Source organism: Sorex araneus, chromosome 5 (assembly GCF_027595985.1).
Source record: "Sorex araneus isolate mSorAra2 chromosome 5, mSorAra2.pri, whole genome shotgun sequence".
NCBI lineage: Eukaryota > Metazoa > Chordata > Mammalia > Eulipotyphla > Soricidae > Sorex > Sorex araneus.
This window is the reverse complement of record NC_073306.1, coordinates 22,628,252-22,641,175: the sequence shown is the minus strand read 5'-3', so window position 1 is coordinate 22,641,175 and position 12,924 is coordinate 22,628,252. Positions and strand designations below refer to the sequence as shown.

Genomic DNA, 12,924 nt, shown 5'->3' with positions numbered 1-12,924 from the left:
CCACCCCCCTGCGCCCCCCTCTGGTCACGGAGACCAAACCCACTCACAGAGCCCAGTCGACTGCGATGATGAGGGTGATGTCGTCCGTGGGCAGCCCCACGGAGGTGAGCACGATGACCATGGTGACGAGCCCAGCCTGGGGGATGCCGGCGGCCCCGATGCTAGCTGCGGTGGCCGTGATGCTGGGGTGGGGTGGAGGGGGGCTGCTTTTAGTGCTCCCTGCAGGAGCACCACTCGGGAGCTTGGGCGCGGGGTGTGGGCACGTCCCTGCTCGGGGTCCTGGGGCTCCGTGGGCCTGTCTTTGTCCGGGTGAAAGTCTAAGAAAATCCTGGGAAAGCCAGTGTCCGAGCTGCTGCCTCTGGCCACGTCCAGGGCCCGGGGGCCTGGTCCCAGAACCACCCTTGAACCCCAGGTCTGGCACGAGAGGCCTCCCGCTGGCCTCTGCCCTCCCTCTCAGCCTTCTCTGGGCAGCCCCTGGCTCGCCCTGGCCTCTGTTTGCCCCGAGCTGCCTGATGCCTACTCTGGGCGCCCCTCTGGCGTGGACCGCCCCGCTGGCTAGGACCCTCTCTCTGTGGGTCAGTATGGGCAAGGAGCCAGAACCTGTTCCCGAAGGCCAGGTCAGGGGTGGCCTGGGACGGGCCCTCCCCGCTCTGAGACCCTCTCGTACCCGCAGGTCACGAGCCCCCTCGCAGCCCCCCAGCCCCCCGCCCCTCTTCCTCCGCCCCGGCGTCGGGGCTGGGCACACCTGATGGTGACGATCTGCCCGAAGTCCAGCTCGTGGTTGTTGACCTGGGCGATGAAGATGGCGGCCACAGCCTCGTAGAGCGCTGTGCCATCCATGTTGATGGTGGCGCCCACAGGCAGCACGAAGCGGGCGATGCGCCGGTCGATGTGGTTGTTCTCCAGCAGACACTTGAAGGTGATGGGCAGCGTGGCCGAGCTGCGGGCAGAGGGGCTGCGCGTGCCTATCTCGCTCCCTCAGGGCTGCCCCGGGGCCCTGGGCACGGCGGCCGGCGGGGCCTTCCGTCCACTCCTGCTGAGCATGGGCCAACAGGGGGTGGGGTTCTGGCACCTTGTCCGTGCTGCCCCATAGATAGGGCATCTGAGCCAGCAGGGGGCGGGGGGCTGAGACCAGAGGGGGCGCACGGGAGCCTCTGGGCCTCACTCCCGAGAGAATGAGGCTTCGGTCCATCTCTGAGGGCTGGACACGAGCATTCCCAGCGCCCAGCAGGGATCAGGCTGGACCCCGGTGTGGGGCAGCCGCCTCCTAGCCTGGTGCCCTTGTCCCGAAGGACCCCTGGACCTCAGAGCTATGAGGAGGCCCGTGGGGGAGGGGGGCCCGAGGCCAGCGCCCCCTCATTGGCTGCCACTGCCACTGTGGTGGCTGTGTCACTCCCACAGCTCTGGGCAGTGCTGGCCCTGGAGAGGCCCGGGGGCCCATCCTGCCCCCGGGCCTCTGAAGGGGCCCGGGCACCACATGTCAAAGACCAGCCCCAATGCCCCTGACGCCCCCTGGCCTGTGACCGGGCTGCACAGAGGCTCCCGCTGCCCTGTCCCGCTGGCGCCCCACCTGGAGGAGGTGGCCAGCGCGATGAGCAGGGCCTGGAGGACGCCGCGGATGAAGACGATGGGGTTCTTCTTGGTGATGAGGAAGTAGAGCAGGGGCAGGAGGAAGAGGCCGTGGGCCACCAGGCCACACACCACCGTGACGGCGTAGAAGCCCAGCTTCTTCCGGACGGCCGCGGGGTCGTCCATCTCCAGAATCTTGCCGGCGATGAGGAACACGATGCCGAAGGGGAAATACCTGCGGCGGCGGCCACAGGCTCAGGCCCGTGCGGACGGAGAGTCTGGGCCCGGCTGGACCCCCACGACACAGCTGCCACCTCCGCCAGTCACCCCCAGGTCTCCAGACTGGAGAACACACGTGCACCCGCTGCCCAGGCCCGAGGCCACCAGCGCTGGGGAGACCTCAGTGTCCTCCCTGCTGAACCCCGCAAGGTTGGCCTAGAGTCTTCCTCAGGCGTGACCTCTGACCCAGGAGGGGCAGCCAGTTCAGGGCTCCCTCCCTCCTAACGCTCCGCTGAAGAAGGCCATGGGGAAACTGAGGCTGGGACAGTCAAGCCAGGCTAAGCTCTTAGCTGTCCGCCAGAGGGCGGGGGCCACCTGGGGGACACGCGGAGCCGCCTGGCACCTTTCTGTTCCCCCCCTCCATTCCCAGCAGCAGCCCCTCCGTGAGGCTTACCACACGGCCACGGCCACGATCTTCATGACGGACTCATTGAGACACTGGCAGAAGCTGAGCAGGGGGGCCCCGCTGTCGCCCATGCGGCCCAGCATGATGCCTGCGGGGCAGGAGGCTCGTTACTGTTGCCAGCGGACACGGAGGCTTGCAGCACCGAGGGGGCAGAGCCACGGTGGCACCCAGGGGTACGTGGAGCCCAGCTCTGGGCTGATTCCCAGCAGCCTCGAGGCCCTCGTGCCTGACTCAACAGCCCTGCATGGCGGCCTGCGGACCAGCTGTCATCTCTCTCCTCCCACCGTCTCCGTACGCTTTAGGTAAATGTGCTTCCCTGCCTCGACCACACCGGACTCACGAGCTCCTCTGCTTGCGGGCACCTCTGACCTGGCCGCGTCTCTCCTACCTGTCCCGCCTGTCCTGGCGTCTTCTCCGCCCCGCCACCAATCCCGGCCTCTTTAGGTTGCTACAGTCCACAGGGCTCAGGCTCCCGGAACACCAGCCACGCTGCTCTCCGTGTGGAGCTGGAGGCCCCCCGCGCCCGTGGCCAACGCCCCACTTGGCTCTTGCAGCGTCTGTCTCTGGACCAGACCACTCATGACAGCTCACCCTGGCACATCCCTGGGTCTTGTTTCTGTGTCTCCTCCAGCAGTCAGCTCCTCAGGGCGAGACCTGTCTCCACTAAGGGCACAGTCGCCTGGAATTCTCTCCTGGAGCCCCCGGGACCCGCTCCCACTCCCCCAAGGTTCTGGCTTTCTGTCACAGCCGCTCTGCCCTCTGTGCTTCGGGAAGTGAGCACTGTGCATGGAGCACCACCAGGTCTGCCTCCAGCAGTGACAGTGACCGGCCACCCTTCTGGTCACAGACGTGCAGGCAGAGTGACATCCCCTGGAGCTGCCCTCATGAGGCCATTATCCCTGGGCTCTGGTCCAGTCAGGGAGGGGCAGAGAGCTGAACCCCAGGTGAGGGGACCCCAGAGAAGGGATTCCTGTGCCCACACTGTCCGTGTGGTGACAGATGAGGATGTGACCAAGGGCAGCCTGGCTGCTCTCGGGCCCAGGGCCTTCCAGCTCTGTTCCTCCACAGAGGTTCCTTGCCTCATCGGCTCCACCGGGACTTCCCAGGGGCATGTCAGGGCTGCCGGCAGGGCCAGTGGGACTGTGGGATCCACACCAGGGAGGTGGAAAAAGGCGGGTGTGGAGCCCAAAGAGCACATGTAGTGCCACTGTGCCTGTGTGCTCACCCAGACACGGGCATGCACTGATGGGCCACACACCAATGTGGGCACACACCAACGTGGGCATACACAGATGTGGGCACACACTAACATGGGCATACAACAACGTGGACATACACCAACATGGGCACGCACCAATGTGGCCATACACCAATGTGGCCATACACAGTTGTGGGCACACATCAATGTGGGCAAGCACCAATATGGGTATATATCAATGTAGGCATGTGCCAATGTGGGCACACACCAGTGTGGGCACACATCAATGTGGGCATGCACCTATGTGGGTATGCACCAATGTGGGGGTACATCAATGTACATCAATGTGGGTGTGCACTAACGTTTGCATATGTCAATGTGGGCACATACTGATATGGGCAGGCACAGACGTGGGCATACACTGATGTGGTCACACACCATGGTGGGCATACAACAAAGTGGGCACGCAGTGATGTGGGCATGCACTGATGTGGGCAGCACCGATGTGGGCACACACAGACACGGGTAGGCTCTGCTGCAGATGCAGAGAAGAGGGCACGTGGAGGCATGGGCACCAGCTGATGTGGGTACACACGCAGGTGGACGTGAGCCAGACAGTACACGGGCACTGAGTGACCGAGTCAGGGGCCCCAGTCTGAGGAGGTTCTCAGAGGCACTGCTGGGAGGAGCGATTCTGGACAGGGGACTCACCGCCCCAGCAGCCGGCCAAGACAACAAAAGCTCCAGGGCTGGGGAGAGAGACCAAAGGGCGGGGCACATGCTTGGCACGTGGGCACCCCAGGTTTGATCCCTGGTACCACATGGTTCCCTGAACACCTCTGGATGGGGCCCTCGAATAGATGAAAAATATATGTAATAATAAAAAAGAGCATCTCTCAGGCCATGTAGTCATTCCTCTGTGCAGGTGGGCAGGATGCCAGCCCCACTGTGGCCAGGGCCGAGGGAGAGGGGCCAGGCCCAGCTGCTGGGCAGACATGAAACATTACTCAGGCGGTTACATAATGGCCAGGGGTCAAACGTTTAAGTCAGGCAGTGATGGTGGAGCTCAGGACATCTGACCAGTGCACGGGTCTGGGGGGACCCAGAGGACATGGCCCAGGCCCCTCCAGCATGAGGTGGGTGCAGGGGAGAAGAGGGGAGCACAGCTGGGTGGAGAAGGAAGCAGCCGCACGCCTGTTCCATCTTGAACCAGTTTCCGGGCGCCCCGAGAGCCCCATGGGCTTCTGCAGGAACTGCATGGTCCCTCCAAGGACACATCAGAACACGGACCTGTCGGCAGCTTCTGCAGAAACCAGTGAGACATGCCTGACTGGGGCAGAGGGGGCAGAGGGCAGGCGAGACCGGGGGAAGGTTCTGGATGACAAAGAGATGTGGACCCGAGCTGAGGGTGGAGTCAAAACTGACCCCCAGCTCTCCTGCCTGGGGGACGGGCGGCTCCTTACTTGAAAGAAAAGCCTGTGGAGAAGTCAGGAAGCAGAGAACCTTCTAGATGGGCAAGGTTGGGACCAGTTTTTGTATAAGACTCCCAACACCTGGCACAGACTAGAATGGCAGGATCAGGACTGCCAAGCCCGATTGCTCTGGAGAGGTTTGGAGATGTGCCACGCAGAAAAGAGGCTGTGTGTATATGTATGTGTGTGTGGTGGTACTGGTGTGTGTATGTGTGTGTGTGTGTGTGTGTGTGTGTGTGGTGGGTGTGTGGGACTGGTGTATGTGTGTGCATGTGTGCAGGGTGATACTGGTGTATGTGTGTGTGGTGGTACTGGTATGAGCATGTATGTATGTGTGTATGGTGGTACTGGTGTATGTGTGTATGGTGGTACTGGTGTATGTATGTGTATGTGCTGGCACTGGTGTGTATGTTGTCTGTGTTGGTGTGTGTGTGTAAGAGTATGTATAGTGGTACTGGTGTGTATATGTCTGTGTGTAAGTGTGTATGTGTATGTGGTGGTACTGGTTTATGTGTGCATGTGGTGGTACTGGTGTGTGTGATATGAGTGTGTGTGTGTGCGCTGTGTGTGGTGACCATGTGTTGTGTGTGCATGTGTGGTGGGGTATGGAGGGATATGTATGATGATTGTATATGTGTGTGGTGGTACTGGTGTGTGTGATGTGAGTGTGTGTGTGTGTGTGCGCTGTGTGTGGTGATCATGTGTTCTGTGTGCATGTGTGGTGGGGTGTGGGGGGATATGTATGATGATTGTGTATGTGTGTGGTGGTACTGGTGTGTGTGATGTGAGTGTGTATATGTGCGCGCTATGTGTAAGTGAACATGTGTGGTGCGGGGGGTGTGGGGTATGTGTGATGGTTGTGTATGTGTGTGGTGGTTGTATATGTGCGCGCTATGTGTGGCGACCATGTGTGGTGCGGGGGGGTGTGGGGTATGTGTGTGGCGGTACTGGTGTGTGTGATGTGAGTGTGTGTGTGTGTGTGTGTGTGCGCGCTGTGTGTGGTGATCATGTGTTCTGTGTGCATGTGTGGTGGGTGTGGGGGGATATGTATGATGATTGTGTATGTGTGTGGTGGTACTGGTGTGTGTGATGTGAGTGTGTATATGTGCGCGCTATGTGTAGTGACCATGTGTGGTGCGGGGGGTGTGGGATATGTATGATGATTGTGTATGTGTGTGGTGGTACTGGTGTGTGTGATGTGAGTGTGTATATGTGTGTGCTATGTGTGGTGACCATGTGTGGTGCGGGGGGTGTGGGGTATGTGTGATGGTTGTGTATGTGTGTGGCGGTACTGGGGTGTGTGTGTGTGTGTGTGTGTGTGTGTGTGTGTGTGTGTGTCCAGTGTATGTGGTGTCTGCAGAGAGAAGCATATCTCTGAGCCTTACAGGGCGGGACGCTTACACAGTTTGGGGCAGCTCAAAGGAGAGGAAACACATTCAAGTCTGGAGCTCTCGGAAGGGCCTGTGCTGTGGGCGCACTGGGGCCTCGCCTGTCCCAGCTCCAGGCTTGGTAACCTGTGGTGGGGGGCTTGGCAGCTGGGAGCTGGAGCAGAGTATGAGGGGGAGGTCAGGGAGGCCAACGCGCCCCCCAAGAATCGTGTGAGGAGGGAGGTACAGGGAGAAGCCAAGGTTGGGGAGTGGCGCGTCGGCCTCAGCAGCTGAGTCTTAGCATGTCCTGTTGTGTCCTCGCCAGGATGGACCCTGGGAGGGCCCCAAGGGGAGAGAGAACGGGGAGGGGGGCCCACGGGGCTGGGCAGGAAGATCCGAGTGAGGAACCCCTAATTCCAACAGGGGAGGCTTGGGGGGACCCCTCAGTCACTCTCCTGGACAGCAGAGCAGGAAGTGCCCGGAGGATGGGGTGTGCGGTGGGTACGCAGACCACGGGGCTGCAGGAGAGTCGGCCCCGGGCTCTGTGGGGCGTGGGGGTGGCACTCACCCATGGTGGCCGAGAAGATGACGATCCCCAGCACGTTCATGCCGTCGCTGGTGCCGGGCTCCGACCTGTAAACGACCTCGGGCGGCGGGGTGAGGTCCAGGGCAAAGCTGTGCACCCGGGAGCTGTTCTCCTCCTGGAGCCCGTAGATGAGGGGCCTCCGGGAGGCCCCCTCCAACGGCACCTTGGGGGGCTTGACAATGGCGGTGGTCTTGGTGCGGTACTGGAGGGTGACACCCACGGGGAAGGAGTCAGGGCCGAGGGTGCGTCAACACCAACACAATCCAGCCTCGGGGAAGTGTCTGTCCCAGGAGTGCAGGGCTGACCCAGCGCCGAGAGGCGGCCAGGACAGGCTCCTGGTCAGTGCTCTGCCACGAAGGACACGGAGGGTCCTTCCTCCGTCTCTACCTCCCCAGCCATGGGCCGTACTCCTCTGCCGTCTTCTCCCTTCTCAGTGCCAGGCCTTCCGTCTGGCCATGGCCTCACTGACCCAAGAGGGCCTGCATCTGCCCACTGTCCCTTCCTACCCCTGCCTGAACAGTCAACCCGCCTGGTGGACTCAGGGACTTGGGTCTGGCCAGCCCAGGGATCCAGCCCAGCTTCCGGTCAGAAATCCCGCCCTCTCCGACCCCCATGGGAAGTGGGAGCTCCGAGTGGGCCTAATACCTCAAATATTGATCTGTACCTCCAAGAGGGGACTTGAAAAGGTTCCCCTGATACCAGCCCCTAGCCCAGACATCATCTCAGCCTTCCACATCACAAAACACAATCTAAGACAGCGGCACTTACAGAGACGCCCTGTCAAAGACCCCACTGCACGCCCACCACTGCCTCCTGCACGGCCGCAGGGGGCTCCTTCCCTGAAATGGGGCCTGCTGAGCTCGTGGGGATCCTGACTTTCCTAACCGTCCACGGAATCTCCGCCCCAGCTGCCAAACTCGTCCACAGACCTCTAAGACTGGTCCCTCCCCACCCCCACCCCGCCATCCAGGGACCCCACTCACCTGCTTGAAAGTGGCCTCGACCAGGTTGGCTGGGAACATGTTCCTGGGGAGAGAGCCGGTAGGTAAAGAATGCCAGGGTCACGGCAGGGTCACGGCAGGGTCATGGCAGGGGTCTGCATCCTCCCGAGGGGGTGGAGACCATCTGCCCGGCCTCCCTCCCTCTGCAGTCTTGCCCTCCCCTCTCAGTCCTTAACGCTCCAACACCAACGCTGGCTTTTCCTGAAAGAAGCTGTGTCCACCTGCCACTCCTGGCCTGTGTCCCCGCAGCCTGCTCGGACCCTTCTCCTGCAGGCGGCCACGGTCGCCCCTGGAAGGCAGGACTCGGGAGTTCGTGTTGTACCTGTGGCACATAGGTGGGGTCCTTCTTCCCGGTCACACGGCTACAGAAAGAGGGGCTTGTCCTCCCCGAGAGAAGGGGGTCACGGCCAGCATGGCCAGATGCTGACCGTGACAATCCCAGGCCTCCCTGAGCATCGCCAGTGGCAGTTATTGGGGTCCCGAGCACCACTGGGGTGGCCTGGGTACCCCTGGAACACCAAGGCCGGAGTAGCACGGCACCTCAGGGCTCCTGCATCGAACCTCGGGCCAGATTGGTTGAGAACCTCCAAGATGGGCGCCCCCTGAGCACTACTTGAGAGCACCTCCCCCAAAAGAAAGAAAATCAGTGTAACAGAGGTGACAGCCCTAAAACAGAACCAAGTGAAGCTGCACCCTTCAGAGTCCAGCCGGCTGTGTCCAGGCCAGCCAGGACAGAGGGGCCTGTGGGAGGCACCTCCTGCTCCAGAAAACATTAAAGTCACATCCTACATCGTGACCTGCACACAAATGAATTCCATATGGGCTAAAAAAAAAAAAGTGATTTAAGAGACGAAAGTTTTTATAAAAAGAAGAAAACGTGGGCTAATTTCTGTTGTGAGGTTGGCATCACCCCGTGTGCTGCCAGGGATTCTTCCTGGCTCTGTGCTTGGGACTGGCCTCTGGGGTGCTCTATAGACCCTATGTGGGGTCAGGGGCTCGAACTGGGGTTAGCCACACGTAAGGCAACTGCCTACACCCCTGTACTATCCCTTTGGCTCGAATAAGTTCATGTTCATGCACATCAGAACCTGGAAAATCCCTTAGCCCCTGTCTTATCCCTCTGGCTCCAACAGGTGTATGTTTCATTGCACATTGGGATTCTCTCTAAGAACAAAAATAGCAATAAAACCACTAGAGTTTCGCTATATTAAAATTAAGGGGTTTGGAACCTCGGAGATATCTCCGTGGGCTGGAGGGCTTGCTCAGGAGGCTCTGGCTTGGGCCCCAGAACCAGATGGTCCCCTACGCACAGCCAGGGATGACCGTGACCTTGAGTCCCACTGGGTATGGCCCCGAATCAAAATACATCATTTAATTGAATTCAGAACCCCCCAGCTGCAACCTGGTACTCTGGATGAGATATTTAAGACAGAAACTAAAGGCCATTAGTGGGAAAACTGGCGAAGGCAAGTCAGGCCTCTGGTCTAGCGGACAGTATTGTGTCTGTTGTGTTTCTGACTTCTGAAAACGTGCTAAACTAACAGTATCACAGTGGGATTCTCTGACTACCTCCGCCACTTTTCTGTAAACCTAAGAAGCTTTTTACAGCAACATAACAATCTAAAAATAATGAAGAAACTTTAAGAGAGATTTCGGCACAAATAACCTATCCAGCGAGCGGCAGCAGTGAGGAACGGGATGGCACAGTATTGGGGGCCCGCGTTTACAGGGGTCTCGACTCTCCTGTCCCTGCTTCTGTGCCCCTCACCAGAGTGGCAGGCAGGGGGCTCTGCTCCCTTCAGTTCAGGGCTCTGCTGGGTCCCCAGTCCCAGGTACAGGCACAAAGCAAAGTCAGCAGAAGGTCACGTCAGTGCCTGGACCGGAAGCTCCCCCGGGCATGTGTCTCAGCAAAGGCGGAACCACCTGTGCAGCCAGAGAGCTGCTTTACAAAGCGCTTGGCTTCATCGGTAAATGAAAGGCATTTTAACCCATCAAACTGGCAAAGAATGGTTCTGTGGCAACACACAGAACCACTGACGGGTAGGTGGGCTGGGCCCGCTCGCCCAAGGGTCTGAAAGCTCCGCGTCTTGATCATGCACCCCTCCGAATCACTGTGAATCAGAAACGCCGGCAGAGGTGTTTGTTCCTGGACTGGGCTGGCACGTCCCAGCCTGGTCCACACACTGGACACGCTGGCCCTGCCGCCTCCTGCCCACCTGGTTCCTCCAAGTCGCTTCCCTTCCAAGACTCAACTCTCACACCCATGCAGCTGGGGGTGTGGAAGGGAGGGTGCCTGGTTCCTAAGTGCACCCCAGCAGCCGTTCCAGCGCTGAAACAAGGGCCCAGGCAGCAGGGCCGGGAACCGAGGTCATCAAGGCTCTGATGACGTGGTAGCTTTTCAGTAGGTCACAAGATCCCTGAGGCCGGAAGAGAAACTGCCTGCATGTGGGCTAGCGGTGAGCAGACCCACAGTACGGAAACCGCCGAGCTGAGCCCGGGGCTCCACATCCACGCCTGCTCCCAGCCTCACCCTGGGTGTGTGTGTGGGTGGGGGTAGGATGGGGGGGTGCTGTCAGCACTGCTGACTATTACAAGTTCTGAAATCTCTCCTCACCTGGGGATAGCGCCAAGAGGTTTGGCGAATGACTTATACGGCGTCCTAGTAACCAGAGGGAAGTCTGTGTTAAATAGCACAAGAAGAAACGCTGGATATTCACAAGGCCGGGGATAGGGGACTCGCGAGGAAGCTGGACCGCCTGTGACAGGGACAGCTCCCGCTCCTCGGGAGGCCGAGAGCAGGAGCCGCTGGGTCCTGGGAAACCCCCGCAGACGCGCACTCAGGGGGCCCTTCCATACTCCTCCTCAGCTGTCTTCCGTCTTTCCTGTCCCTTCGTGGACACTGCTGACGGGGCAGCGGTCATGAGGGTCGCACACTCGCTGGGCTGTGTGCTCACACACTTAGTCACAGTGCTCATTGAGCTTTGCACCTCTTGCTTATGTTGTATCTGGGGGAGGCGCACCTGTTAGAGCTCAGGGCGATTCCTGGTTGGCACACACACACTCACACACACTCACACACATACACACAGACTCACACTCACAGATTTACACTCACACATACACACACACACTCACACACGCTCACATACATACTCACACACTCACACTCACACACACATACACACAGACTCACACTCATACACACTCACACACACATACACACAGACTCACACTCACAGATTCACACTCACACACACACACACACACACACACACACACACCGGTGCTCCCTGCCTGTGATGCTCGCGGGTCTTTTCAGTTGTGGTGCTCAGGGGGGGTCCCACTGGCTTTCCTGTGGTGCTTACACGCCTCTGGCTATGGTGCTGCCCTGTGTCCTGGGGAGTCCTTGGGGAGGCTTAAGTGTGGGGAGACGGACTTCCGCCCCCACCCCAGTGGGCTGTGGGCTCAGCAGCCCCCACCTTCCTGTTTCACTTGTCACACCCGACCCTCCCCCTGCTCCCCTCAGTACCGCCCCTCGGGAGATGCCTGCTGGGGGCAGAGGCAGGACGAGGGGCCCTGGGCCCCCCCTGCCCACATGGCCCATCTGGCCACTAGAGCTAGAAGGGGCTGGTACCTGCCCCCCACTCTTCCCTGGTGCCTTGGCCAGAGCAGGGCTCATCAACGGCGGGCGACCACACCCCCACCAGGGTCTCTCAGACGCCCAGTCACGTCCTGTGGGCCCAGCGGCTTCCGTCTCCCGGGCACAGCAGCCTCCTGTTTGCCCGTGAGGTGGGCTCAGCTCTGTGCCCGCCCATCTCCTCTCCAAAGCCCGGCGGGGACGCTCCTGCCAGCCCTGCCCCCCGCCACAGGCTGGGAGGAGCCGGGGAGTGGGGACACGGGTCCCGCAGGACACGGCTCCCGGGCTGAGGCCTGCCAGCACGAGGTGGGGCCTCTCCCCCGGCACGTGATCTCCCGCCAGACTCCTGACCACCCGCCTTGCGGAACAGCTTTTCTCAGGGTTGAAAACAAGAGAAGGGCGGGGAGGGGTTCAGTTGGGGTGGGGGGGGACCTCAAACCAGAAGCATCCATTCCGCCACGTGGAAGCAACAAGAAGCTTCTGGAACATCTGACTCTGCCCCGGCGTGCGTCCTGCTTCGAGCTGTCAGTGCTGAGCTCTGCGTGGCGGCGGGGGCGGGGGGGAGGGGCTGCCCCCTCTCCCCCCCCACCCCACTCCACCCACCCACCCCCCCCCGCTCAGGGCCCAGAGCCCTTTCACCACAGGAAAGGGCTGTTTCCAATCAGACTCCAAGAAACGATGAATCACAATCACGAATCTTAGAAATGAAAGATCTGAGACTCGCTGCTCCCAGGCCCCCCTGTCTGGGCCGCTCTCTGCCCTGCCGAGCTGTGGCCCTGGCCAGTCCTGTGTCTTTGGACCTACCCCGCCCCCCTCCAGCCCCTGCGCCTTCACCTGCTCATTTCCCACGAGCCAGATCCTTCGCTCAGTCTGCCGGGTCTCCCCCACGTCTGCCCGCTTGGTGGCCAGGCCACCGTCCACGGTAGCTGACACCTGGGCCCAGCTGTTGCTCACCGGGAGTGCTCCTGCTCCCGGCGTCCTCCCTTCACTGTGGAGCCAGCCTAGCACCCCCCACCATGCTCGGTGCTGTCCCCGCCTGTCCCCAGCGGCCCCCAGCTGCCCCCTGCGCGTCCCCCTTCCCCCCCGTCTATGCTGTGCCTAGCCATTCAGGGGCACCTCTCTCTGCCAGGGTTCGAGTTGGGTTTGAGTTTCTGGGAGCCAAGAAGGGGAAGCACGGCAGACGGGGAGTGGGCCATGGGCCTGTGGGTGGGACTGCGGCCCCCGGGGGCCGGCTGTCTGGGGGATGCTGAGCAGAGGACCAAGCAGGCCTCTCCAGGCAGAAGGCACAGCTCCAGACCCCCCAAGTCACCTCATCTTTCCTAACCTCCAGGTGCTGCGGGAAGCAGGGGGTTGAGGAGCAGAGCAGCTGTGGGTGCCCCCGGGCCCCCATCCTGCCACCCACTCCAAGC

At 60.8% G+C, this 12,924-nt stretch overlaps 1 protein-coding gene across 1 annotated transcript in view; it reads right to left on the bottom strand.

The window, feature by feature from the left end:
• The window catches only part of SLC1A7 (solute carrier family 1 member 7), a 33,236-nt gene that overhangs the window by 1,422 nt on the left and 18,890 nt on the right, over nucleotides 1-12,924 (bottom strand). Inside the window, exons 4-9 of the mRNA XM_004607120.2 lie at nucleotides 7,861-7,903; nucleotides 6,860-7,079; nucleotides 2,243-2,342; nucleotides 1,571-1,804; nucleotides 746-940; nucleotides 48-182 (exon numbers count right to left, since the gene is read on the bottom strand). Of these exons, the coding sequence (XP_004607177.2) occupies nucleotides 48-182; nucleotides 746-940; nucleotides 1,571-1,804; nucleotides 2,243-2,342; nucleotides 6,860-7,079; nucleotides 7,861-7,903 (927 nt within the window). The remainder of the gene's footprint in view (nucleotides 1-47; nucleotides 183-745; nucleotides 941-1,570; nucleotides 1,805-2,242; nucleotides 2,343-6,859; nucleotides 7,080-7,860; nucleotides 7,904-12,924) is intronic.